At 43.1% G+C, this 24,557-nt stretch overlaps 2 protein-coding genes across 7 annotated transcripts; one reads left to right on the top strand and one right to left on the bottom strand.

Moving 5' to 3' along the window:
• The first annotated feature begins 1,441 nt into the window (after positions 1-1,441).
• On the top strand, positions 1,442-5,463 carry LOC115183760 (C-X-C chemokine receptor type 3-like). Of its 5 annotated transcripts, none has more exons than XM_029744853.1 (3): positions 1,442-1,682; positions 2,751-3,110; positions 3,549-5,463. In XM_029744853.1, exons 1-3 carry the CDS (start codon positions 1,536-1,538, stop codon positions 4,341-4,343), a joined length of 1,302 nt encoding a protein of 433 aa, XP_029600713.1. In that variant the 5' UTR covers positions 1,442-1,535; the 3' UTR covers positions 4,344-5,463. The 5 variants fall into 5 exon arrangements, with proteins under 5 accessions (XP_029600713.1, XP_029600722.1, XP_029600723.1 ...); XM_029744862.1 differs by having other exon boundaries at positions 1,628-1,649; positions 1,942-3,110; XM_029744863.1 differs by lacking the exon at positions 1,442-1,682 and adding an exon at positions 1,729-2,060.
• Positions 5,464-7,592: 2,129 nt separating this feature from the next.
• LOC115183745 (C-X-C chemokine receptor type 3) lies at positions 7,593-24,348 on the bottom strand. 2 transcript variants are annotated; one of them, XM_029744843.1, is made up of 6 exons: positions 24,188-24,348; positions 23,751-23,883; positions 22,718-22,801; positions 14,236-14,328; positions 9,227-9,622; positions 7,593-9,043 (listed from the first exon to the last, which is right to left on the bottom strand). In XM_029744843.1, the coding sequence occupies exons 4-6, from the start codon at positions 14,236-14,238 to the stop codon at positions 8,309-8,311; spliced, it is 1,134 nt and encodes a 377-aa protein (XP_029600703.1). In that variant the 5' UTR covers positions 14,239-14,328; positions 22,718-22,801; positions 23,751-23,883; positions 24,188-24,348; the 3' UTR covers positions 7,593-8,308. The 2 variants fall into 2 exon arrangements, with proteins under 2 accessions (XP_029600703.1, XP_029600709.1); XM_029744849.1 differs by lacking the exons at positions 23,751-23,883; positions 24,188-24,348 and having other exon boundaries at positions 22,718-22,997.
• Between the last annotated feature and the right edge of the window lie 209 nt (positions 24,349-24,557).

Genomic DNA, 24,557 nt, shown 5'->3' with positions numbered 1-24,557 from the left:
TGAGACAGGGTTTCCCACTCCGTCCCAGACATCCCAGGCTTGAGTTCATTTCTTTCTACTGGCTGGTTTTACCCTGTCTGACAGCAGCATGAGACAGGGTTTCCCACTCCGTCCCAGACATCCCAGGCTTGAGTTCATTTCTTTCTACTGGCTGGTTTTACCCTGTCTGACAGCAGCATGAGACAGGGTTTCCCACTCCGTCCCAGACATCCCAGGCTTGAGTTAATTTCTTTGTTGCAACAGGCTGTTTAGGCCCTTGGCAGGCCTGATGACACACAGCCATGGTTAGTGACGTCATTGGTCAGATGTGGTGGGAGAGGGAGACAGTAATATTCCTCGTTGTGACCTGTGCACTTTTCACAGGTCTGTGTCCTCGTTATCCGTCTGAATACACCACTGTTTGTTTTACTAAGAGAGGACTGTAGCGGCCATTGTCAACCAGGTGAAACTGTGGGAGAAGGTAAGATAAGAGGAAACAGAAAAGAAGGAGGTGGGGAGAGATAGAGAAGGAGATATACTGCTGGTATCAGCAGCTGCGGTTACCTCGAGGGAAATGTTTATCCGCTTCTGAATTGTTAGGCAACGCTCCTTTTCATATGAGAGCCAAGGTCCAAACATGACGTGTTGGAGACTTCTAGTTTGCATGCATATTCTAGGCTTCACCAGCAGTAGTTGTGCTACACTGCGCCTGACAGAATAGTGCTTCAGTCATATTAAATTCGTGGTGCATGTCCATCTCAATAGTTTAGACTAAGAACACCTCCTGCTCTAATCTCATCTCATCTCCTCCTTCACTGATCTGAAGACACAAGATTAGTTTACTAAAAGCAACTTGGTTATGCATACATACAGTACATATCCTACCTGGTCTCAGAGCATTTCGTATTACTCTGTATTTAAATCTGGGACGCTCAATTTATTATGATATGTTACGTTTAGTATGGTAAATATTAATATGTGGATGTCCATCGCCCATTTCGTAAGATATGTTACAAATTAAAATTCCTATATTATTATGAATTTGCAAAATGTAAAATATGTTACGAATCTGCAAAATGTTTACTTTACGAATTTGCAAAATGTAAAATATATTATGAATTTGCTAAATGTATGATATGTTACGAATTCTAGCTAGGTGGCTAATGTTAGCTAGCTTGCCCTTTCTTAGCTAGGCTTGAGGTTAGGGTTAAGTTTAGGAGTTAGATTAAAGGGTTAAGGTTAGGGGAAGGGTTAGCTAAAAATGCTAATGTTAGGGGAAGCGTTAGCTAACATGCTAAGTAGTTTCAAAGTAGTTTAAAAGTAGTATGAAGTTGAAAAGTTGCGAATTAACTAAAATGCTACATTTGGCCATGATGACATTTGAATTCACAACCTTTGGGTTACTAGACGTTCACGTTATACGCTAACCCCACCAACCACCATACTTTCGTTGTTTCCTTAAGTAACCGTCTTATGTTACCATCCCAAACATAACATATGATATTAATTTAAGTGTCCTTGATCCGGATTTACATTTACTATGTTAAGTCTTGTCTATGAGGCCAGGCTGCAACATCGACACAATACATTCTGACAAATCCACTCTCACCGGCTCGCGACCGTGTTCACACTGCGCACAGCACTGCTTTTGTGAGCGTAAACCCCGCCAGGTACGTGTTATTGACGGACAACCAGCAGATGAGGTAGGTGTTACCTCTCTTCTGTAAAGCTCCAAAAATACTGGCGCTGGTTCTCTTGGTGTGTGACGTGTGTACTGTACAACTCTGCCTACCGTGAGAGTAGAGGACTGAAATGACCATACTTCCTCTTCTAAAAGTCCTGCATCATCTCCTTGACCTCCTTCACTTTTGTTTTGTGTGAACTGTTAGTTCAATTTGTTCTCTCTCTTTCCTGCTCAGGGAATGCAGCCATTCAAACAAACTGTCTGTTCTCTACTTATAGTATAAGCGAACAGAGCTGTGTTTGTCTCCAGTCTCTGCAATGCTACTGGGACTACTGAATGATCGGCTATTTTTATTTTAAATTGAACCTTTATTTAACTATAGAACACGGCTAATGTGGTAAGTACATTTCTCATTTCAAACCCCCTCTACTGTCTATGTGTTTTCTCTTCGTCTGTGGTCTTTGTCCTACACAAGTTCTCTTTACTCCGCTTATGTCTTTCATGCTTTGTGTGTGTTTGTGTGCATGTGTTCGTGCACCCATACGTCCATATTTCCCATGTTCTCTCTGTTTTGCTTTCTCTCTGTCTCCCCCTCTCTCTTGCCATCTCCCACCAGTCTTTCTGGTTTAACAGAAAAACTGATAAGTATAGAATACCTACAGAGAGGTTAGAGAGTGTGGTTCGAGCACAACGAGACAAACTCCCATAGTGTGTCGATGGCACCAGTCAGATGATCTGCAGTGCAGTGGACAGCCCCCGTAAGGGGAACTGTACTTTCCGCTCTTACTATGCTGTGTGTGGTGTTGCCTCATCTGGTGACATCGGAATCATGTGAGCAGCGTGAATATAATATGATCTGGCCATTGTCAGATGAGACACTTCAGGGGATACCTCTCTTTCTCACAAAACGTGTCAGTGTTAGAGCAGAGGACCGGAGACTAAAGACAGATCTCTCTAGGTATAACTTGGTGAAAGAGGAAATTGTTGTCCTCACCAACACACATTCTGCTCGCATTGTTTTTAGCTTAAACCCAATAGATTGATCTGTGTTACCCAAACGATAAACTGATTCTCCACTTCTCTACAGACAGACATGGATTTGGACCTGGGAGGGATATTTCTAGAGAATAGCACCTATAACTACGATGAGGACTATGTTTATAAAGAGGAATGCTCCCCTGAAGATGGCGTTGGGGTGCGTTTTGGCACGGTGTTCCTCCCGATGCTCTACTCCCTGACACTGGTCCTGGGGCTAGTGGGTAACGTGCTGGTCCTGGTGGTTCTGGTCCAGAAGAGGCGGAGCTGGAGCGTGACAGACACCTTCATCCTGCACCTGGGCTTGGCCGACACTCTGCTGCTGGTCACGCTGCCCCTCTGGGCTGTTCAGGCCACTGGGAAATGGAGCTTCGGGACCCCCCTCTGCAAGATCACTGGAGCCATATTCACAGTAAGGACTTGTGGGGGGTGACTGGTCAAGCAAGTGTATATACCTGTATGAACACATGAACTGGGGGTTGGGGATGGGGAGAGGGGGTAAAGGATTTGGACTAGTGTGGAGTAGTGTGGTATATGATGGAGGGTTCTAGTGCTGTGAAATCCGAGGGCTGGGTAGTGTAGGATAGGAAGGGGAGGAAGGGTTTTTACATCCTATTATTCTGCTAAGTCATCGGATGCACTTTCAATACATCATTCAATCCAGATCAGGGTTAATGTACTCTTAATGGGCTCTTCCTCTGAGTCCAATAATAAACTGTCAACATTTCTGGGAAAAGAGGAAGTACAGAGGAGGAACACAGCTGTTTCATCTTAATGTTCATTCCAGCCAAGAGCTTTCTCAAGTTTATATCTCTCTGTTCTCTATCTCTCTATCTCTCTCTCTCCTCAGATCAACTTTTACTGTAGCATCTTCCTGCTGGCCTGCATCAGTCTGGACCGCTACCTGTCCGTGGTCCACACAGTCCAGATGTACTCTCGCAGGAAGCCCTGGATGGTGCAGGCCAGCTGCCTGTCCGTGTGGCTTCTCTCCATCCTCCTCACCATCCCCGACTGGCACTTCCTGGAGTCTGTGAGGGACACCAGACGAGACAAACAGGAGTGTGTCCACAACTACCCATCTCTCTCCCAGTCTGGGTTTGACTGGCATCTGGCCTCCCGCCTGCTCTACCACACAGTGGGCTTCCTCCTCCCATCTGTCATGCTGCTCTTCTGCTACTCCTGCATCCTGCTGCAGCTGCAGCGCGGCTCCGTTGGCCTCCAGAAGCAGAGGGCTGTCCAGGTCATCCTGGTGTTGGTGCTGGTCTTTTTCCTCTGCTGGACGCCCTACAACATCACCCTAATGGTGGGCACCTTTCAGGGGAGACCCGGGGAGCCTGTTTCTGGGTCCTGTGAGAATGGGAGGACAGCTCTGGAGAACAGTCTGGTGGTTACGTTCGCTCTAGCCTGCCTGCACGCTTGCCTCAACCCAGTCCTCCATCTCGGCCTGTGTAGAAACTTCCGGCGACACGTGCTGGATATGATGAGGTGTGTTGAGGGGGTGCAGAACGATCCGAAACTCTCACTGTGGGATTCAGGTGTGGTTGAAGACTCACCTGACCAAGCAGAGAAGGGGACGTTGAACCCAATGACACCCATGGGACAGGTACAGTCCACCCAGAGCTCATGGGTAGGAAGAGGATCCTAATGACTAATATTGTATGTCTTCCTGCCTTGAGGGGAAGTCGATGTATGGGTCATGGGTCTGGGGATTGGTGGATGACCATAACCTGTGTCATGAGAGAAAGACATGCATTGTAGAAAGCCCCTTATGAGGACTGCTTTCTTTGAATTGCACTTTAATGGAAAACGCTCAGACTAAATGTATATTTGTATAAAGTCAGTCGGTTGTCTGATCTTCACGTTTTGTTTTACCTATCGATGTCGTCTGGCTCTGTAGAATCTGTTGGAAAGATTCATACAATAAGTATTCAAACCTACAAACTTTTATTTGGCTCTATACTCCAGCATTTTGGATTTGAGATCAAATGTTTTATATTAGGCGATGGTACAGCATGTCACCTTTATTTGAGGGTGTTTTCATACGTATCTGTTTTACTGTTTAGAAATGAATGCACTTTATGTATCTAGTCCCCCTATTAGAAGGTGTCATAAGTATTTGGACAAATTCACTTTAGTGTATTACATTTTGTCAAAAGTTTAGTATTTGGTCCCATAATTATAGCACACAATGACTACATCAAGCATGTGACTCTACAAACTTGTTGGATGCATTTGCAGTTTGTTTTGGTTTTGTTTCAGATTATTTTGTGCCCAGTAGAATTTAATGATAAATATTGTATTGTGTCATTCTGCAGTCACTTTTATTATAAATCAGAATAGAATGTGTTTTCTTCTATATTAAAGTGGCTACCATGATTACAGATAATCCTGAATCAATCATGATTAATGATGAGTAAGAAAGTTAGATGCACAAAGATCATGCCCCCAAGACATGGTAACCTCTCACCATTACCAATAACAGGGGAGCATAGGATTTTCTGTATGACATTTCTGATATTTCTGAGTATCATATTTATATATCTGTAACTTTCTCACTCAACATTATTCACGATTCATTCATAATTATCTGTATGAAGAAATCCCAAACTTTTCTCACATAATATTAAAGTTTTAGTAGGACTTGTGTATGTTACTGTTCTATTGTGTAACTATAATGTTATATTTTCCAATTATATACTGTTATTTTATTTTTCCATTACTGTATATAATTAATAAATAAGAGTATGTTTCCCTTTTTACAACAATTGTTTCACTTTTGATTTCCTCAAGTCGGTGTCACAATATCCTATAAATTGACCTACTCTGGGGAAGCCCAATGTTGTTTTTACCCTTTCTACTGGCTGGTTTTACCCTGTCTGACAGCAGCATGAGACAGGGTTTCCCACTCCGTCCCAGACATCCCAGGCTTGAGTTCATTTCTTTCTACTGGCTGGTTTTACCCTGTCTGACAGCAGCATGAGACAGGGTTTCCCACTCCGTCCCAGACATCCCAGGCTTGAGTTCATTTCTTTCTACTGGCTGGTTTTACCCTGTCTGACAGCAGCATGAGACAGGGTTTCCCACTCCGTCCCAGACATCCCAGGCTTGAGTTCATTTCTTTGTTGCAACAGGCTGTTTAGGCCCTTGGCAGGCCTGATGACACACAGCCATGGTTAATCGGTATCCATCTGAATACTCCACTGTTTATTTTACTAAGAGAGGACTGTAGTGGGCATTGTCAACCAGGTCACACTGTGGGAGAAGGCAAGATAAGAGAAAACAGAGAAGGAGTTGGAGAGAGAGGGTGGGGAGAGATATAGAGAAAGAGAGATGATTTTAGGGTTGCACGGTGTGTGACGCAGTAATCCTTTGTTTTCAATGCTAAACATTGACATACAAGTCAATACATGTCTCTTAAATACAATGGGCTTTTTTTGACCAGATTATGTAATGTAAATTAGTTGTAAAAAAATATCCTGTAACTGTCAAGTTTGGACACACCTACTCATTCAAGGGTTTTTCAAAATGTTTTATTATTGTTTACATTGTAGAATAATAGTGAAGACATCAAAACTATGAAATAACACATATGGAATCATGTAGTAAGCAAAAAAAGTGTTAAACAAATCAAAATGTCATAGTTTTGATGTCTTCACTTATTATACAATGTAGAAAATAGTACAAATATAGAAAAACCCTTGATTGAGTAGGTGTGTACAAACTTTGGACTGTTACTATATATATATATATGTGTGTGATTCAGAACAAATTTAACATGGAATGGAACAGAAGAACTGACCTGGAATATTCATGACAGAACTTGACCCTATTTGTATTTTGGTTAAGCACAATTTTAACCACTTTTCCTCCTTCCTGTTTTCGCTCATGACCATACATGTTTTGGTTTTGTTTCACTGTGATATTTCACCTCTTGTTTTCTATGAGATATGGAGGATAGAGAAATCATGTGGCAGTAACAGCAACACACCAAACTCAAGATATGACCTGCTTCCTGTTTCTCTTCCTGTATCAGCTAAAGTTGATTATACTTTTCTCTTCTTGCTAAAAGGTGGTAGAGGCAAGATGTTCAGTTGGACTGAGTGATGCTGTCAATTTAAGTCTTGTCACTCAATATTGTTGATGATTAAGTAAAGCTAACTAAAGGCTGAAGTGCTTATGAAGCTCTTGAATGGAACAAGTGAACGTTTTTGTTGCCTTCTAGAATAAACATTTAGGTGCACAGATGCTGTAGTAAAGCAGAGAAGGGACAGGAAGAGAGGCAGACTGTCTCTTTGTCATCTTGGGTGGTGACTTCTCATATCACTCTTCACTCCTGTGTTATATTTAATTTTTTTGTGTGCAAAGCCCTTTGGTGCAAAGCTTTGTCACCCCATGTTGGTAAGCTTAACTTGGCTTCCTGCCACAGTAAAAGTATGTATTTTTCAGCTGAAATCACAGAGAATTTGGGTAATTATGTTATCTTTTTGCAGACACTCTTTTCCAGAGCTATTTTTTTTACCTACTCTCCACAGAGATTCAAACCAGCGACCTTCTGGTTACCGGTGCAACACTCTTAACCGCTAGGCTACCAGCAGGCCTACCATGTTGTGTTTAGTGAGGTGGAATGTTCAGAATGTTTACAGATAGAAATGTAATGTATAGAGCTGACACAATTCCCCATTCTACATGCCAGACAATCATACATGTCTATGATTGTTCTGTGATGTTGAATCATCCTGAACAGGCCCTTGTTGGTGGTGTGGCTACATCTCTGCTGATCTGAGTCTGGCTTCCTCTAGGGTTTTCGTTTTTGGTGTACAGACATCTATTAACCAACCATTAAAAGACAGAGATTCAGTATTTCACTATGGTTCCTTGAAATTTTAACCTGTCATAGGATACTGTGCATTTTTTTAATGAAAAAATATACATCAAATCATTGCATGTGTCAGTAATAACAAATGCATTAACTATAACGGAGCACATATGCCAGTTATCATTTAACAAAACATAAAGCAGATTAGTAAAATGATAAATGACTAGCTTAAAACTCATAAGATATTGTTCATACTCTAAAAAAAATGTCTATATTTTTTTTTATAGTGGAAATGTAATTTTGTAATCACGTTATAATTTGTTTGTATGTACAACTGATTTACTTAGGTGTAACTTCATTATAGGCTCCATTATTTACAAAGAGTTTCTTTAATAGGCAATAATTCTTCAAAATAATTTGTTTTCTGAGCGTGCTCTATTGGGAAAAGATGGTGAAACGCTGCGGATCTAACAACCTTTCCTCCAGCCCAAATCTACTGGAGGGGAAGTTGGAGTAGGCTAAAGGTCACATTGATAATCCACTTATTGAGTCGACAACGACAACTCAAGAGCAACAGGATAGAGCAGTGTTTCCTGAACTCGGTCCTCTGGACACCAAGGGGTGCACGTTTTGGTTTTTGCCCTAACACTACACAGCTGATTCACATTATCAAAGCTTGACGATTAGCCAATTATTTGTATCAGATGTGTAGTGCTAGGGTAAAAAACAAAACATGCACCATTTGGGGTCCTTAGGACATAGTTTGGGAGACCTTGGGATAGAGAGATAAGTCCTTAATAGATGGCAGAGGTGTGGGAGGTGTCTCCAGACTCAGACCACATGGAGCTCCTTCGGCTGGCAGTCTGCAGCCTGACTCCACTCTTCAGCTTGCAGCCCAGGGACCTCAGCATGTCCAGCAGGTGGTGCCGGAACTTCACCCCCACGAAGGCGTAGAGCACAGGGTTGAGGCTGCAGTGCAGGTAGCCCAGAGAGGAGGTAGCCGTCAGGGAGATGTCCAGGGCTTTACGGCTCTCGCAGGTGTCCACCAGGGTGCTGTTGGAGTAGAGGGTGTCCACCATGAGGGTGATGTTGTAGGGCGTCCAGCAGAGGAAGAAGACCAGCACCAGGGCCAGGATGACCCGGACGGCCCTCTGCTTCTGGAGGCCCTGGGAGCCACGCTGCAGCCGCAGCAGGATGCAGGAGTAGCAGAAGAGTAGCACTGCAGATGGGAGGAGGAAGCCCACCATGTGGTAGAGCAGGCGGGAGGCCAGGCGCCAGTCAAACCCAGACTGGGAGAGAGACGGGTAGTTGTGGACACACTCCTGTTTGTCTCGTCTGGTGTCCCTCACAGACTCCAGGAAGTGCCAGTCGGGGATGGAGAGGAGGATGGAGAGGAGCCACACAGACAGGCAGCTGGCCTGCACCATCCAGGGCTTCCTGCGAGAGTACATCTGGACTGCGTGGACCACGGACAGGTAGCGGTCCAGACTGATGCAGGCCAGCAGGAAGATGCCACAGTAAAAGTTGATCTGAGACAGAGACACCGAGACAGAGGGAAACATGACTGTTATACAACTGTTACAAGGTTCAGACAAAGACTACTGCTGTAATTGGGTATCTTGATAACAATTTCGTTGCAGTTTATTTCTGTGATATTACAGAGACGTATACTCTTGCTTCCCAGACCAGCCCCTCCCCTCCACCCCCCTTACTGTGAATATGGCTCCAGTGATCTTGCAGAGGGGGGTCCCGAAGCTCCATTCCCCAGCGGCCTGAGCAGCCCAGAAGGGCAGAGTGAGGAGCAGCAGGATGTCAGCCACACAGAGGTGCAGGATGAAGGTGTCCGTCACGCTCCAGCCACGCCTCCTCTGGACCAGAACCAACAGGACCAACCCGTTACCCAGCAGCCCCAGAACCAGTGTCAGGGAGTAGAACACGGGCAGGAACACAGCATCAAAACTCATACCCTCCTCCAAGCTGCACACCTCCCCAGTAGAACAGCACGTGTCACTGGTATCGGTGTAGTTATTATACTCGTCATAATAATTATCGAGGTCACCGCCAGATATGTTAATTGTAAATTTCTCACCATTGGCCATGAGAGAATCCTGTAAAGGAAACAGAACAAATTCAGTTTTACATTCAGTTTGATTTAGGCTTCACGGTGTGTGAGTAAAAGTGCCAAAACTATTGTTTTTCCTGGAGTGTTTCACCAGTAGGATTTATGTGGCTTTAGTATGATATATGTGTGACAAATATATTTTCAGATGACTGGGACTGTAATTCAGATGATTACTACATATTTATGACAAATGATCATGCAGACTGCTCCATTGTGCACCCAGGGGGGCGCTGTCTACTGACTGATACAGAAATGAGTTGCCTCTGGTTCGTTCAGTCATTCCTATGGGGGAAATTAATGGGGAAAGAATGGGGTTTTGGGATAAACACCGAAAATAAGGTACAGAGATCTTATACCTTTTGTTCTATGAGATAATATCTAACAGTTAACATGACCTTTCGGGAAAATGTCTTTATTTGTTTGTTTTTATTACATAAATTATTCAGAATTCACAAAAGTGATGTTAACTGATGAAGAGGATCTCACAGAACAAAACATATAAGACCTCCTAAGCCTGTGTTTACCTTCGGTGTTTAACCTCTATGGGCTAGGTGGCACCAAATCGTCCCACCTACGTAACAGCCAGTTGAATCCTGTGGCGCGATTTTTAAAACGTTTGAAATGCTATTACTTCAATTTCTCAAACATATGACTATTTTACAGCTATTTAAAGACAAGACTCTCGTTAATCTAACCACACTGTCCGATTTCAAAAAGGCTTTACAACGAAAGCAAAACATTAGATTATGTCAGCAGAGTACCCAGACAGAAATAATCAGACACCCATTTTTCAAGCTAGCATATAATGTCACAAAAACCCAAACCACAACTAAATGCAGCACTAACCTTTGATGATCTTCATCAGATGACACACCTAGGACATTATGTTATACAATACATGCATGTCTGTTCAATCAAGTTCATATTTATAACAAAAAACAGCTTTTTACATTAGCATGTGACGTTCAGAAAAAGCATACCCCCCGCAAACTTCCGGGGAATTTACTAACAATTTACTAAATTACTCACGATAAACGTTCACAAAAAGCATAACAATTATTTAAGAATTATAGATACAGAACTCCTCTATGCACTCGATATGTCCGATTTTAAAATAGCTTTTCGGATGAAGCACATTTTGCAATATTCTAAGTACATAGCCCAGCCATCACGGGCTAGCTATTTAGACACCCGGCAAGTTTAGCCTTCATCAAAATCATATTTCCTATAAGAAAAATGGTCTTACCTTTCCTGTTCTTCATCAGAATGCACTCCCAGGACTTCTACTTCAATAACAAATGTAGGTTTGGTCCCAAATAATCCATCGTTATGTTCCATCAGCGACGTTTTGTTCGTGCGTTCTAGACACTATCAGAATGGTAAATCACGGTCGTGCGCATGGCGCATTTCGTGACAAAAAAATCTAAATATTCCATTACCGTACTTCGAAGCATGTCAACCGCTGTTTAAAATCAATTTTTATGCAATTTATCTCGTAGAAAAGCGATAATATTCCGACCGGGAATCTGCGTGTCTGTAAACTGAGGGAAAAACAGAAAGACGGGGGCGGGGCAGGTTACGCGCCTAAGCCTTTGTCCTCTGTTAGACCACTTAGCAAAAGCTCTCGTGTGTTTCAGCCAGGGCTTTGAATTACATCATTCAGGTTTTTCCCGGGCTCTGAGACCCCATTGGAGACGTGGGAAGTGTCACGTAACAGCAGAGATCCTTAGTTTTTGGAAGAGATGTCAAAGAAAGCAAATAAATGGTCAAACAGGCCACTTCCTGTAAAGGAATCTCTCAGGTTTTTGCCTGCCAAATGAGTTCTGTTATACTCACAGACACCATTCAAACAGTTTTAGAAACTTTAGGGTGTTTTCTATCCATATATAATAAGTATATGCATATTCTAGTTACTGGGTAGGATTAGTAACCAGATTAAATCGGGTACGTTTTTTATCCGGCTGTGTAAATACTGCCCCCTAGCCCCAACAGGTTAACCAACCACCCCCCACCAAATAAATAAAAAACAATCCATATGCTTTGGCCATGGCGGAGTTAGCGCTTACAAAAAGACGCCATTACTATGGAAGAGCCGAAGTGAGAACAGCAGAGGGAGCACCGCGCCATCCACATCGACGGGACAGTAGTGGAGAAGGTGGTAAATTTAAAGTTCCTCGGCGTACACGTCACGGACAAACTGAAATGGTCCACCCACTCAGACAGCGTGGTGAAGAAGGTGCGACAGCGCGTCTTCAACCTCAGGAGGCTGAAGAAACGTTTACAGATGCACAATCGAGAGCATACTGTCGGGCTGTATCACCGCCTGGTACGGCAATTGCACCGCCCTCAACCACAAGGCTCTCCAGAGGTTAGTGCGGTCTTCACAACGCATCACCGGGGGCAAACTACCTGCCCTCCAGGACACCTACACCACCCGATGTCACAGGAAGGCCAAAAAGATCATCAAGGACAACAACCACCCGAGCCACTGCCTGTTCACCCCGCTAACATCCAGAAGGCGAGGTCAGTACAGGTGCATCAAAGCTGGGACCGAGAGACTGAAAAACAGCTTCTCAAGGCCATCAGACTGTTAATCAGCAATCACTAACATTGAGTGGCTGTTGCCAACATACAGACTCAAATCTCTGGCCACTTAAATAAACAGACTTAATAAATGTATCACTAGTCACTATAAATAACGCCACTTTAATAATGTTTACATATCCTACATTATTCATCTCATATGTATATACTGTATTCTATACCATCTACTGCATCTTGCCTTGGCCGCACGGCCATCGCTCATCCATATATTTATATGTACATATTCTTATTCATCCCTTTACATTTGTGTGTATAAGGTCGTTGTTGTGAATTTGTTAGATTACTTGTTAGATATTACTGCATAGTTGAAACTAGAAGAACAAGCATTTCGCTACACTCGCATTAACATCTGCATGTGACCAATAAAATTTGACTTGATTTGAACACCACCAAAACAACAGCTATTCAGGTGTCACTATCACAGGTTAACACTTGATCTGATTGCCTTGCAGTGAATTTACACATAACACGATCATTTGCATAGCCACACTAGCTTCGCCCACATTTTGGTGATAGCAAGCAGGCTAGGTAGTGCTAGGTATCAACAGCCATTATAGTGCATTTCCACATAACACAAACGGAGCCCCATACATTTTCAATGAAGGGAAGTGAAGTGGGCGAGGGGACCGTTGGGCGATGCGAGCATGAGTGATGGAGTCTGAACAGGGCGAAACCAAAGTTTGAGGAAGCTGCCCACTTTGCTTCTCTTCCATTGGATATGAATGGCTTTCTGTAGTGTCATCGCCAACATCGTCTTCAGTTAACCCTATCAGTCCAGAGACCCCAACAAATATCGGCTTTTATCTGCATGTCCAGCCCTTATATTTTTCCTCACAATGAAATGTTTTAACATTTTATTTTCAGGACAACCAGGGCTATAAGTACAACACAAAACTATTTGACATAAACAACTACACAAACACATGTTTTAAACTCTGCTAAAGCAAAAAAAACACATGAAAAAATGAATTTATATGAATGCTGTAAGTACAGAATGTTTGCTCACTGGGAAATTAATATCTAGTCAGTGACAACTGTGCTGAGTTCAGAGTTGTCACAGCAACTATGTTAGCTTATTACAGTATTATAGACACTATGTCCTGGGATTCACTATGATCTTCTATGTAGAAGAAACCCTTATGTTTTAATTACTCTTGTGTAGCTTGTGAGCGTCATAGAGCAAAATATGTTACGTGTGTGTTTGTGAGAGTTTCAGTTTTTCATAGATCGCTTTTACATACATTTTTGTAAAAATACCAGCGATCCACCCTTGTCTCACAAATGCCACTCAACCCATGTTAATGGTTGGTATCTATCTATAAACAAATCTAATGGCACAACCCAGAAGTCTGTAGCTCACACAATGTTTAAAAGGGGTTAGATGTCCAAAACATACTATGAGAAGGAAGGAGAATATAGTCACAATATTTTCAGATGCACCCCAATAATGCAACTGTGAGTCGAAATATTGGTGCGTTATTGTGGAACATCTGAACATCTTAACAAAATGTGTGGGTACTGTCTTTCTTTTCACACATATTATATACCCTGCACTGCACCTGTGAAACATGCTAAATGCGATGTGGGGACACTACCTAAAGCCGTATCGGAGTTGTCAAATGTCGATAACTTATGGCTTTCGGTATCAGAAAATCATCTGTCGAGATTATGCCATTTCAGGCAATTCAATTTGACTCATTCAGACTGTTCACACCTACACTTAATGTTAAGGTGCTTTTCTTAGGTCTGTCTCAAATTTAGAACATTTTTTCAGTGCATTTAACTAATTGAAAGCCTATTGTTATTAACAATGTGCATTGTGAAAAGTAATATAAAATTGCTTATAATACCTTTAATGCTCCCAACTTATTTATTTTAATAAATAGACAAATAAAATAAACCTGTACCCATTTGGACAAAATCAATGTTGTTATTCAATGTGATAGTGAATATTTTGTATATGCAGTTGAAAAATGTGTATATAGGGACACTTACCATGCCTTTGAATGGTATTGATGCAGTCTGTCAATCAGTTTCCACAGAGATGAATGGCTGGTGCTGTTGTGAGCATGATGTCAAACCGAACTGCTATTTTCAGTAATTGGGGAGGAACCAAGAGAGAGGAAATAAGCTGAAAGTCTTATTATAGGTAATACAGGCCCAATGTTGATCACAGATTTGTATCAGGTTTATCTGTGAATGAGCATTCATTTGTATTCATTATATTCCATATGCCTTGTTTTCCAGTTGTTTGTAACGAATGTGTTATTAATTAAAACACATTGTTGAACGCCATAACCAAAAGAAGAGAGATGAGATTTAAAAATAAAAAAAATGTTGGCTTGCACATTCTAACACAAAGGTGAAGGATAATTAGATCCTGTGCTGAGGTTGGCACAATTAACCACAGTCACACTGAACAGACTCCACCTACCCCAGAGTGGGAATTACGGGGGACTAAACCCCCCTGAATGAGAGATAAGCACCCTTAAATGCAACAAAAGTCAAACTTTGGGGGGTCTCTAAGTAATTACTGCTAATTTAACCATTGTCCAATTTGTTTAAGATGCAATTTTGTACTGCTACAGTGGTAAATATGAAAACCTAATTATTCCAAATGAAACAAACACTCCAAACTCTCTGTCATAGTTTTAACATTGTTTTTCCCTATGTAGCTGCACTTTTCATCCTGGGACAATCACGTATTTCAGCCCCTTTTCAGGTGTCTTGAGTTTGCTTTTTTCAAAAATTGAAAATGTATCAATTAATTCAGGCAACAAAAGTGTGGACCTAATGACAATCGTCAAATGTGACTTTTTAGCAATGTGTAACAATTGTGTCTTTCCATTCATCAAATGGCAGGTGCACACAGTGCACTGTTTGGAATGCTGGACAAACCTGAGCAAGTAGCTTTTCTAAGTCATTTGTTTTGACAATCAGATGAAAATATTATGACTGTTTGTGTTCATGCCACATTAAAAGGTCACACATTTTTACAGTTAAATTACGTCTTTCCCATTAGGCCCATGAAAAAAGAGATATAATTCGCACCAACTCTGCCACAGACATATGGCATCTTAAATGTGGAACTAGTATTATGACATTGTGATCGCTAAGGTTTTCATTATGAATGAACCAAATGTTCTTTATCTTGATTTCAACATATTTGATTAAAAAAAAATCTTATCTTACTTTCTAACCCTCATTACATCCTTTTCCTACTACTTTCTTTCATGTTGTGATCCACACTGAAGTCATCAAACCACATCACCTGTCTCTCGCGCGCGCGCGCACACACACACACACACACACACACACACACACACACACACACACACACACACACACACACACACGGCTTGTTTCAGTGTCGGTCTCTGTTCTTCTTGTCTGGTCTGTGCACATGGTGTAGTTGCAGTGTTTTTTTCACACCTTTGCAGCGTCCGGTGCAGCTGTGGTATGTGAGGTGAGCTATCGATAGAACAAGCTGCATGTGGGACACAAAGAGATCTCATCTTTATATCTGTGCCATTATAGCGTCTGTGACAGCATGGCCAGTGCATAGTGGAAGCCCTCAATGGCAATGTTGATTCTAAAACAGGTTATATATACAGGATGAGTCCTCTATATATTTCTATAATGGGCCCTAAACTCTGCTCTTCTCAGCACTGTTCACAAGCAAGGCAACCCAGCACCAACCCCCAACCACACACACACACACACACACAGAGAGATGCACAGATGCACTCACGAAATTGGATATCAATGTATTCTAAACATTTTTGTGGTCAAACAGCCTGATTGATATATTATGAGTTATTAGCATAAACAGGAAGTAATGTGCCTTTTGGTCTGCCATTTGAAAGGTGAAGTACAGTTGCCAGGCAGCCCACTTCCACTCACTACCCCTCACCCATTCAAGATGGGTTTTATTAACAAAGACACATAAATGGAGACAGTTGAAAAAATGAACGAAGCATGTGATCAGTAATTGTGAAGGGAAACAGCGGTTTTCCCAAAATAATGTTTCCTCTTTGTTACTGTGTAGCAACGTACGGTGTTTCACATTGTTATTGTTCTGGGCTGATTGACAGTTAAATATACAGTGAGGGAAAAAAGTATTTGATCCCCTGCTGATTTTGTACGTTTGCCCACTGACAAAGAAATGATCAGTCTATAATTTTAATGGTAGGTTTATTTGAACAGTGAGAAACAGAATAACAACAAAAAAAATCCAGAAAAATGCATGTCAAAAATGTAATAAATTAATTTGCATTTTAATGAGGGAAATAAGTATTTGACCCCCTCTCAATCAGAAAGATTTCTGGCTCCCAGGTGTCTTTTATACAGGTAACGAGCTGAGATTAGGAGCACACTCTTAAAGGGAGTGCTCCTAATCTCAGTTTGTTACCTGTATAAAAGACACCTGTCCACAGAAGCAATCAATCAATCAGATTCCAAACTCTCCACCATGGCCAAGACCAAAGAGCTCTCCAAGGATGTCAGGGACAAGATTGTAGACCTACACACGGCTGGAATGGGCTACAAGACCATCGCCGAGCAGCTTGGTGAGAAGGTGACAACAGTTGGTGCGATTATTCGCAAATGGAAGAAACACAAAAGAACTGTCAATCTCCCCCGGCCTGGGGCTCCATGCAAGATCTCACCTCGTGGAGTTGCAATGATCATGAGAACGGTGAGGATTCAGCCCAGAACTACACGGGAGGATCTTGTCAATGATCTCAAGGCAGCTGGGACCATAGTCACCAAGAAAACAATTGGTAACACACTACGCCGTGAAGGACTGAAATCCTGCAGCGCCCGCAAGGTCCCCCTGCTCAAGAAAGCACATATACATGCCCGTCTGAAGTTTGCCAATGAACATCTGAATGATTCAGAGGACAACTGGGTGAAAGTGTTGTGGTCAGATGAGACCAAAATTGAGCTCTTTGGCATCAACTCAACTTGCCGTATTTGGAGGAGGAGGAACGCTGCCTATGACCCCAAGAATACCATCCCCACCGTCAAACATGGAGGTGGAAACATTATGCTTTGGGGGTGTTTTTCTGCTAAGGGGACAGGACCACTTCACCGCATCAAAGGGACGATGGACGGGGCCATGTACCGTCAAATCTTGGGTGAGAACCTCCTTCCCTCAGCCAGGGCATTGAAAATGGGTCGTGGATGGGTATTCCAGCATGACAATGATCCAAAACACACGGCCAAGGCAACAAAGGAGTGGCTCAAGAAGAAGCACATTAAGGTCCTGGAGTTTTCTGTTGTTAATCTGTCTCTCACTGTTCAAATAAACCTACTGTCACGTCCTGACCAGTGAAAGAGGTAATTTGCCATATGGTCAGGGCGTGGCAGGGGGGTTTGTTTTGTATGTATTTTGGGTTTTCTGTTTCTATGTGGGTTTTTCTAGTATTCTATTTCTATGTTTTGTTTTCCATGTTTTGGCCGGGTATGGTTTCCAATCAGAGGCAGGTGTCTTTCGTTGTCTCTGATTGGAAGCCATATTTAGGCAGCTTGTTTTCCTTTGGGGTTTGTGGGTAGTTGTTTTCTGTTTTGTATGAGTACCTTACGGAACTGTTGGCTATCGTTTTGTTATTTTGTTTAAGTGTTCTCATAAAATAAAGTAAGAATGAGCACTCTACACGCTGCGCCTTGGTCCCCTTTCAACAACCCCTGTGACACCTACCATTACAATTATAGACTGATCATTTCTTTGTCAGTGGGCAAACGTACAAAATCAGCAGGGGATCAAATACTTTTTTCCCTCAATGTATCCTCACCATAACATGAAGTGCCCTCATGAAAAAGTACTACTGAATTACTACACAAAACCTATTTGTACATTTGTGACTATTTAGAGATTTGCAGGGATTGTGTGGTGAATATGTATTTTATGCACTACTCAAGATACACAAGTAAAGTTGTTTAGTGTTCAGTAGGAAAACAGTAGTGTTTCCAGTTGTAAAAACCTCTACCTGATTATAACTTTATGTTGGTAGTTCAAAACTCGCCAAAACACTACAGCTTTCCTAAACAGTCTTTTGAACAGTAATCAGGCAGAGTTTTGACTACTTGATGTTGGCAAATAAGTATCACAACACTACAGCCAGACTACACTGGCTTTTTGAAACCACAGAAGGCAAAACAGGAGGTAGTTGGTTGTTGTTAGCTAGCTACTGTTTTTGACAATCCCAAATGTAATCACCTTCCATCCGTCATCATCCTGTCTTTGATAGCACTTATGCCGGCACCATCTGTAAGTTTAACTTTCCTTTATGTTTTATGAATACTTTCAAATCGTTGTTTAGCCTTTAATATATATTTTTAGATTGCTAGCCAAAATGGTATTAGACGTTAGCCGTTGTCATAGAGATGTATTGAGTTTAGCTGTCACGACTTCCGCCGAAGTCGGTCCCTCTCCTTGTTCGGGCAGCGTTCGGAGGTCGACACCTTCTAGCCATCGCCAATCCACTTTTCATTTTCCATTTGTTTTGTCTTTGTTTTACACACCTGGTTTCAATTCCCCAATTACATGTTCATTATTTATCCCTCTGTTTTCCCCATGGTTTTTGTGCGTGATTGTTTTATGTATGTTCGGTCCTTTATTGTGGGCTCGGTACTACGACATGTTATTGGAATATTTGAGTAAAGTTACTTGTGTTACTCATCTCTGCTGTTCTGCGCCTGACTCCTCTGCACCAGCTACACCCAGACCATTACAGAATCACCTACCCCGGATCCCTCTTTGGCGTTCATAGTGGAGGTGAACGCGTCCGAGGCTGGGATAGGAGCCATGCTCTCTCAGCGCTCGGGTACGCCACCAAAGCTCCGCCCCTGTGCTTTCTTTTCGAAGAAGCTCAGCCCGGCGGAGCGAAACTATGATGTGGGGGACCGGGAGCTGTTGGCTGTTGTCAAGGCTCTGAAGGCGTGTAGACATTGGCTTGAGGGGGCTAAACACCCTTTTCTCATCTGGACTGACCACCGCAATCTGGAGTACATCCGGGCGGCGAGGAGACTGAACCCTCGCCAGGCAAGGTGGGCCATGTTCTTTACCTGTTTTGTTTTCACCCTGTCCTACAGACCAGGTTCCCAGAACGCTAAGGCAGACGCACTGTCCCGGATGTATGACACAGAGGAGCGGTCCATAGATCACACTCCCATACTTCCGGCCTCTTGCCTGGTGGCACCGGTGGTGTGGGAGCTGGACGCGGACATCGAGCGGGCGTTACGTACAGAGCCCACTCGCCTCCAGTGTCCAGCTGGGCGTCTGTACGTTCCGTCTGCTGTCTGCTACCATTTGATCAATTGGGCCCACACATCACCCTCCTCTGGTCATCCTGGCATCGGTCGGACAGTGCGCTGTCTTAGTGGGAAGTACTGGTGGTCCACCTTGGCCAAGGACGTGAGGGTTTATGTTTCCTCCTGCTTGGTGTGCACCCAGTCCAAGGCCCCTAGGCATCTGCCCAGAGGGAATTTACAGCCCTTACCCATTCCACAACGGCTGTGGTCGCACCTATTGGTGGACTTCCTCACGGTTCTTCCTCCCTCACAGGGTAACACCACGATCCTGGTCGTTGTGGATTGATTCTCTAAGTCCTGCCGTCTCCTTCCTTTGCCCGGTCTCCCTACGGCCCTACAGACTGCGGAGGCCCTGTTAACACACATCTTCCGGCACTACGGGGGGCCTGAGGATATAGTGTCTGATCGAGGTCCCCAGTTCACGTCAAGGGTCTGGAGGGCGTTCATGGAACCTCTGGGGATCTCGGTCAGCCTTACCTCGGGTTTTCACCCCGAGAGTAACAGGCAGGTGGAGAGAGTAAACCAGGATGTGGGTAGGTTTCTGCGGTCTTATTGCCAGGACCGGCCAGGGGAGTGGGCGGCGTTCATCCCCTGGGCAGATATGGCCCAAAACTCGCTCCACCACTCCTCCACTAACCTCTCCCCCTTCCAGTGCGTACTGGGGTATCAGTACTGGCACCTTGGCATCAGAGCCAGATCGAGGCTCCTGCGGTGGACGAATGGTTTAAGCACTCGGAGGAGACCTGGGACGCCGCTCATGTGCACCTGCAACGGGCCGTGAGCGTCAGAAGGCGAGCGCCAACCGCCATCGCAGAGAGGCCCCGGTGTTCGCACCGGGGGACCGGTTCTGGCTCTTGACCCGAAACCTGCCCCTCCGCCTGCCCTGCCGGAAGCTGGGCCCGTGGTTTGTGGGGCCATTCAAAGTTCTGAGGAGACTGAACGAGGTTTGCTACAGGTTACAGCTTCCCCCCTGATTACCGTATTAACTCCTCATTCCATGTGTCTCTCCTCAGGCCGGTGGTGGCTGGTCCACTCCAGGAGTCTGAGGTGCGGAAGGTTCCTCCGCCCCCTCTGGACATCGAGGGGGCCCCGGCGTATGCTGTTCGAGCCATACTGGACTCGAGGCGTCGGGCGAGGGGCCTTCAGTACCTCGTGGAGTGGGAGGGGTACGGTCCAGAGGAGAGATGCTGGGTGCCGGTGGAGGATGTTTTGGACCCTTTGTTGCTGCGGGAGTTTCACCATCTCCACCCGGATCGCCCTGCGCCTCGTCCTCCGGGTCGTCCCCGAGGTCGGTGTCGACGCACGGCTCCAGCCTGTCACGACTGTCACGACTTCCGCCGAAGTCGGTCCCTCTCCTTGTTCGGGCGACGTTCGGCGGTCGACATCACCTGCCTTCTAGCCATCACCGATCCACTTTTCATTTTCCATTTGTTTTGTCTTTGTTTTACACACCTGGTTTCAATTCCCCAATTACATGTTCATTATTTAACCCTCTGTTTTCCTCATGGTTTTTGTGTGTGATTGTTTTATGTATGTTCGGTCCGTTATTGTGGGCTCGGTATTACGACATGTTATTGGAATATTTGAGTAAAGTTACGTGTGTTACTCATCTCTGCTGTCCTGCGCCTGACTCCTCTGCACCAGCAACACCCAGACCACTACATTAGCCTATATGTTTGCTAGCCCTATTGAAATGTAGCCATGTAGCCTCTGTTTTTGTCATGCTAGCTAATAAGTGTGTGTGTTTGTATGAAAATGTACAGTATGTTCCCATTGGTTTACTTATCCATTCTACCTATCTCTTTTAACCTGTTGCCAAGGAAGCCCTCGACATACAGATGTAGGATCTTAATTTGATCACCCTTTTGTTGCTGAGAATTGTCCTGGACAACAGGAAATGCAAACTTGTAGTGCATGAGGCTTAAAAAGACTTATAAAGCTTGGATTTCCACTGTGAAGTTTCAGTGATTTGCCCTTACGAAAATGTATCGACCCCTACACAAATGTCCATTAACTATAATACAAATAATTCACATTTCCTGTTGCTGCAGATGTATTTTCCTGCTGTAGCAAACTAGCTCAAATTAAGATCCTACATCTGTAAGAAGACTGGAGGCCATTGCTGATAAAATTAACATTGTTTATCAAATGTTTTTCTGTTGTATTATGTGACCTCTGTTAGCAGATTATTGATAATGACTTATAATTGATTGTTTTTTTGTGCTTTTCTTTATTTTCTAAGAAGGTTACGTGGTGGAGAAATGTGTCTGCAAGAAAAAAAAGAGGATCTGAAGATAGCTCTATCAAAGCTGCATGAAAACAAGGCCTCAAAGGGACTTCATTTTATTAATACAAAGTGCTATAAAGTTTGTATAAGCGCATTATTTCTTGTTTGATGATATAACTACAGTTAGAAACAACATGTGCACCAGTCTAGTAGTTAAACAAGATGTCAATAGTGATTTTGAATAAGCAAACAGTAGTAAATGTTTTTAATAGTAATTCAAAAGGGTTTATGTAGGAAAGGAAAAAGGATCAGGAGCAATTCAGTAGTGACAACACTAAACACACAGATGGCACTGGCAGTAGTATAAATAGGGATTGAGTAGGCATACAGCAGTAATGTGTAGGAATTGTGTAGTAATTCAGTAGTGAACATGTAGGAATTGTTTATGTATGTGTAGGTTTTAAGTATTAGATACCCAAAAGCTCATTAGTTACACAGTAGTCACTAAGGGAGAAATATGTAGTGACTTAAATAGGAAATATGTAGGGTTCACCAGTAGTAAAATGTCCCAATTTATCATTACATAAATCACTACACATCTCAGTATCAATCAAGTAGTATAACCAGTAGGTTTTGTGTAGATCTTGTGTATTATTTTTTAGGAAGATGCTGCAGCTTTTTCAAGAGGGTGGAACATGTGGCCGCTGGACACTGTTTCCCATGGGACTGGAGAAGCTTACTGAAGAAGTAGAGGGGTAGTCTGTAATAAGTGTCATGTGAGGACACATACTGGTATAAACCACCTGAATGACTGGTGGTGCTAGATGTGTAACCTACTTACAAATGCTGCCTGCCAACGATTGTATGAATGTGTTGACGGTAAAAGTCATGAAAACATAATTGAGCCACAAAAACTGCAGCAATGTTATTTCTTACCAGAGATGAGTTTGGAAGTGTCTTGCCTCTGCAATCAGCAACTGATGGAAAGGTGGTTGACTTACTCTTTTTATGGCAGAGATCCTGTAGGCCAGAGAGGTGTGAATGGGCCTAGTCACCATCAAACAAAAGGTTTCACTCAAATCCATTTAGGCAAGAGTAATGTATTACAGGATTTCTGATTAGTTGAAACAATAAAACTTGGCTTCATCATTGCTGATGAATGCATTTGGATACCCATGATGTTACACCTGTGTGTACCGTAACAAGTTTGACTGAGTACACTACTTCCATGTGGTATGGGAACTGAAATGTGCTAATAGTAAAAAGGAACCTCTTTTACAGATGTGTTTTGACTTACCAGTTCCTTGAACAACATGGGCTGTGATTTTATTTCACTATGGTGACGATAAGCTTGACCAGCAAACAAACCGTATCTACAACTACACAAATAATAGGACTGATTTTGACAGAGTTGAAAAGGTTATTTAATATATAGTAATACACTTAGAGTAATATATAAGTGTTTTGTAATTGGCGTTCACACTACATACTGGGCGAAAACTGGTTCAATCAGTGTTGTTTCCACGTAATTTCAAGCAAAAAATGTAATGTCATGATGTTGAATCAACATGGAAAACTGATTGGATTTACAAAAAGTCATCACCGTAAGGGAATTCTGTTTCTTTTTCACCCAACTTCACCCAACAGGGTGACATTTTTGGTTGATTTCCCATTAGTTGAAAACTCAACCAAATGTAAATCAAAACTACACGTTGAACTGACATCTGTGCCCAGTGGGTAACTTTTTTTGAGAGAGAATAATACTGAATCACAAAGCATTATATGTCCTCTAATCATCTGAACCCAGTTAAATCTGGAATAGGTGTTGATATCCTTGCTATCAATTACATTCTGATTATTCAGCACCCTTGTTTGGGCTGTTCTGACCAATGCAGCGTCCCACCATACGCTGGCCTGCATAGGACAATACAGTATATTATACACACACGTCTTATTCCAAATGGCTTACCTGGTGGACATTTGTTGCTGCACCATTGGCTTACCAATTATACTGTGTCTCATTGTTGCACGTGAGGGATTGGACAAGAGAGGAGAGAAGGGAGGGATAGAAAGATGTGGGTGATCCACCAGAAGAGATGCATCTGAGAGGAATGAAGAGAAAAAGAGGAAGACAGTCAATATTTATGGGATATTTAACAAGAACTTCAGAACATCGATATATACTGCATTCATAAAAATACTGTATCAAACAATACATTGAGGGAAAAAAGTATTTGATCCCCTGCTGATTTTGTACGTTTGCCCACTGACAAAGAAATTATCAGTCTATAAATTTAATGGTAGGTTTATTTGAACAGTGAGAGACAGAATAACAACAAAAAAATCCTGAAAAACTCATGTCAAAAATGTTATAAAATTATTTGCATTTTAATGAGGGAAATACACCTGTCATGCCAGCTGAGGCGTGGGAACTTGTCGATTCAGCTGTGGCACGGGAACCTGACAGATCGGTTGAGGCAGGGGAGCCTGGCGATCCGGCTGAGGCATGAGAACCTGACAAGCAGATGGAAGCAGGAGAGCCCGGTGATCCGGCGGAGGCATGAAAGCCAGACGAGCCGGCTGAGTGGGGGGGGGGCCGACGAATCGACTGAAGGGGGCAAGCCCGACGATCTGGTTGAGGCATGATAGCCCGTAGCAGTTCCCAGACCCAAGGGGAGTTCCCTGTAGCAGTTCCCGGACCCAAGGCACACCAAGGGGAGTGACAGATATAGGGAAGATAACCAAGGAGGTTATGGAGTCCAGATGAGTGTCATGA

This window comes from Salmo trutta, chromosome 3, assembly GCF_901001165.1.
Source record: "Salmo trutta chromosome 3, fSalTru1.1, whole genome shotgun sequence".
Classification (NCBI taxonomy): domain Eukaryota; kingdom Metazoa; phylum Chordata; class Actinopteri; order Salmoniformes; family Salmonidae; genus Salmo; species Salmo trutta.
Note: the sequence above shows the minus strand (reverse complement) of the source record. Positions and strands in the feature narration are given on the sequence as shown.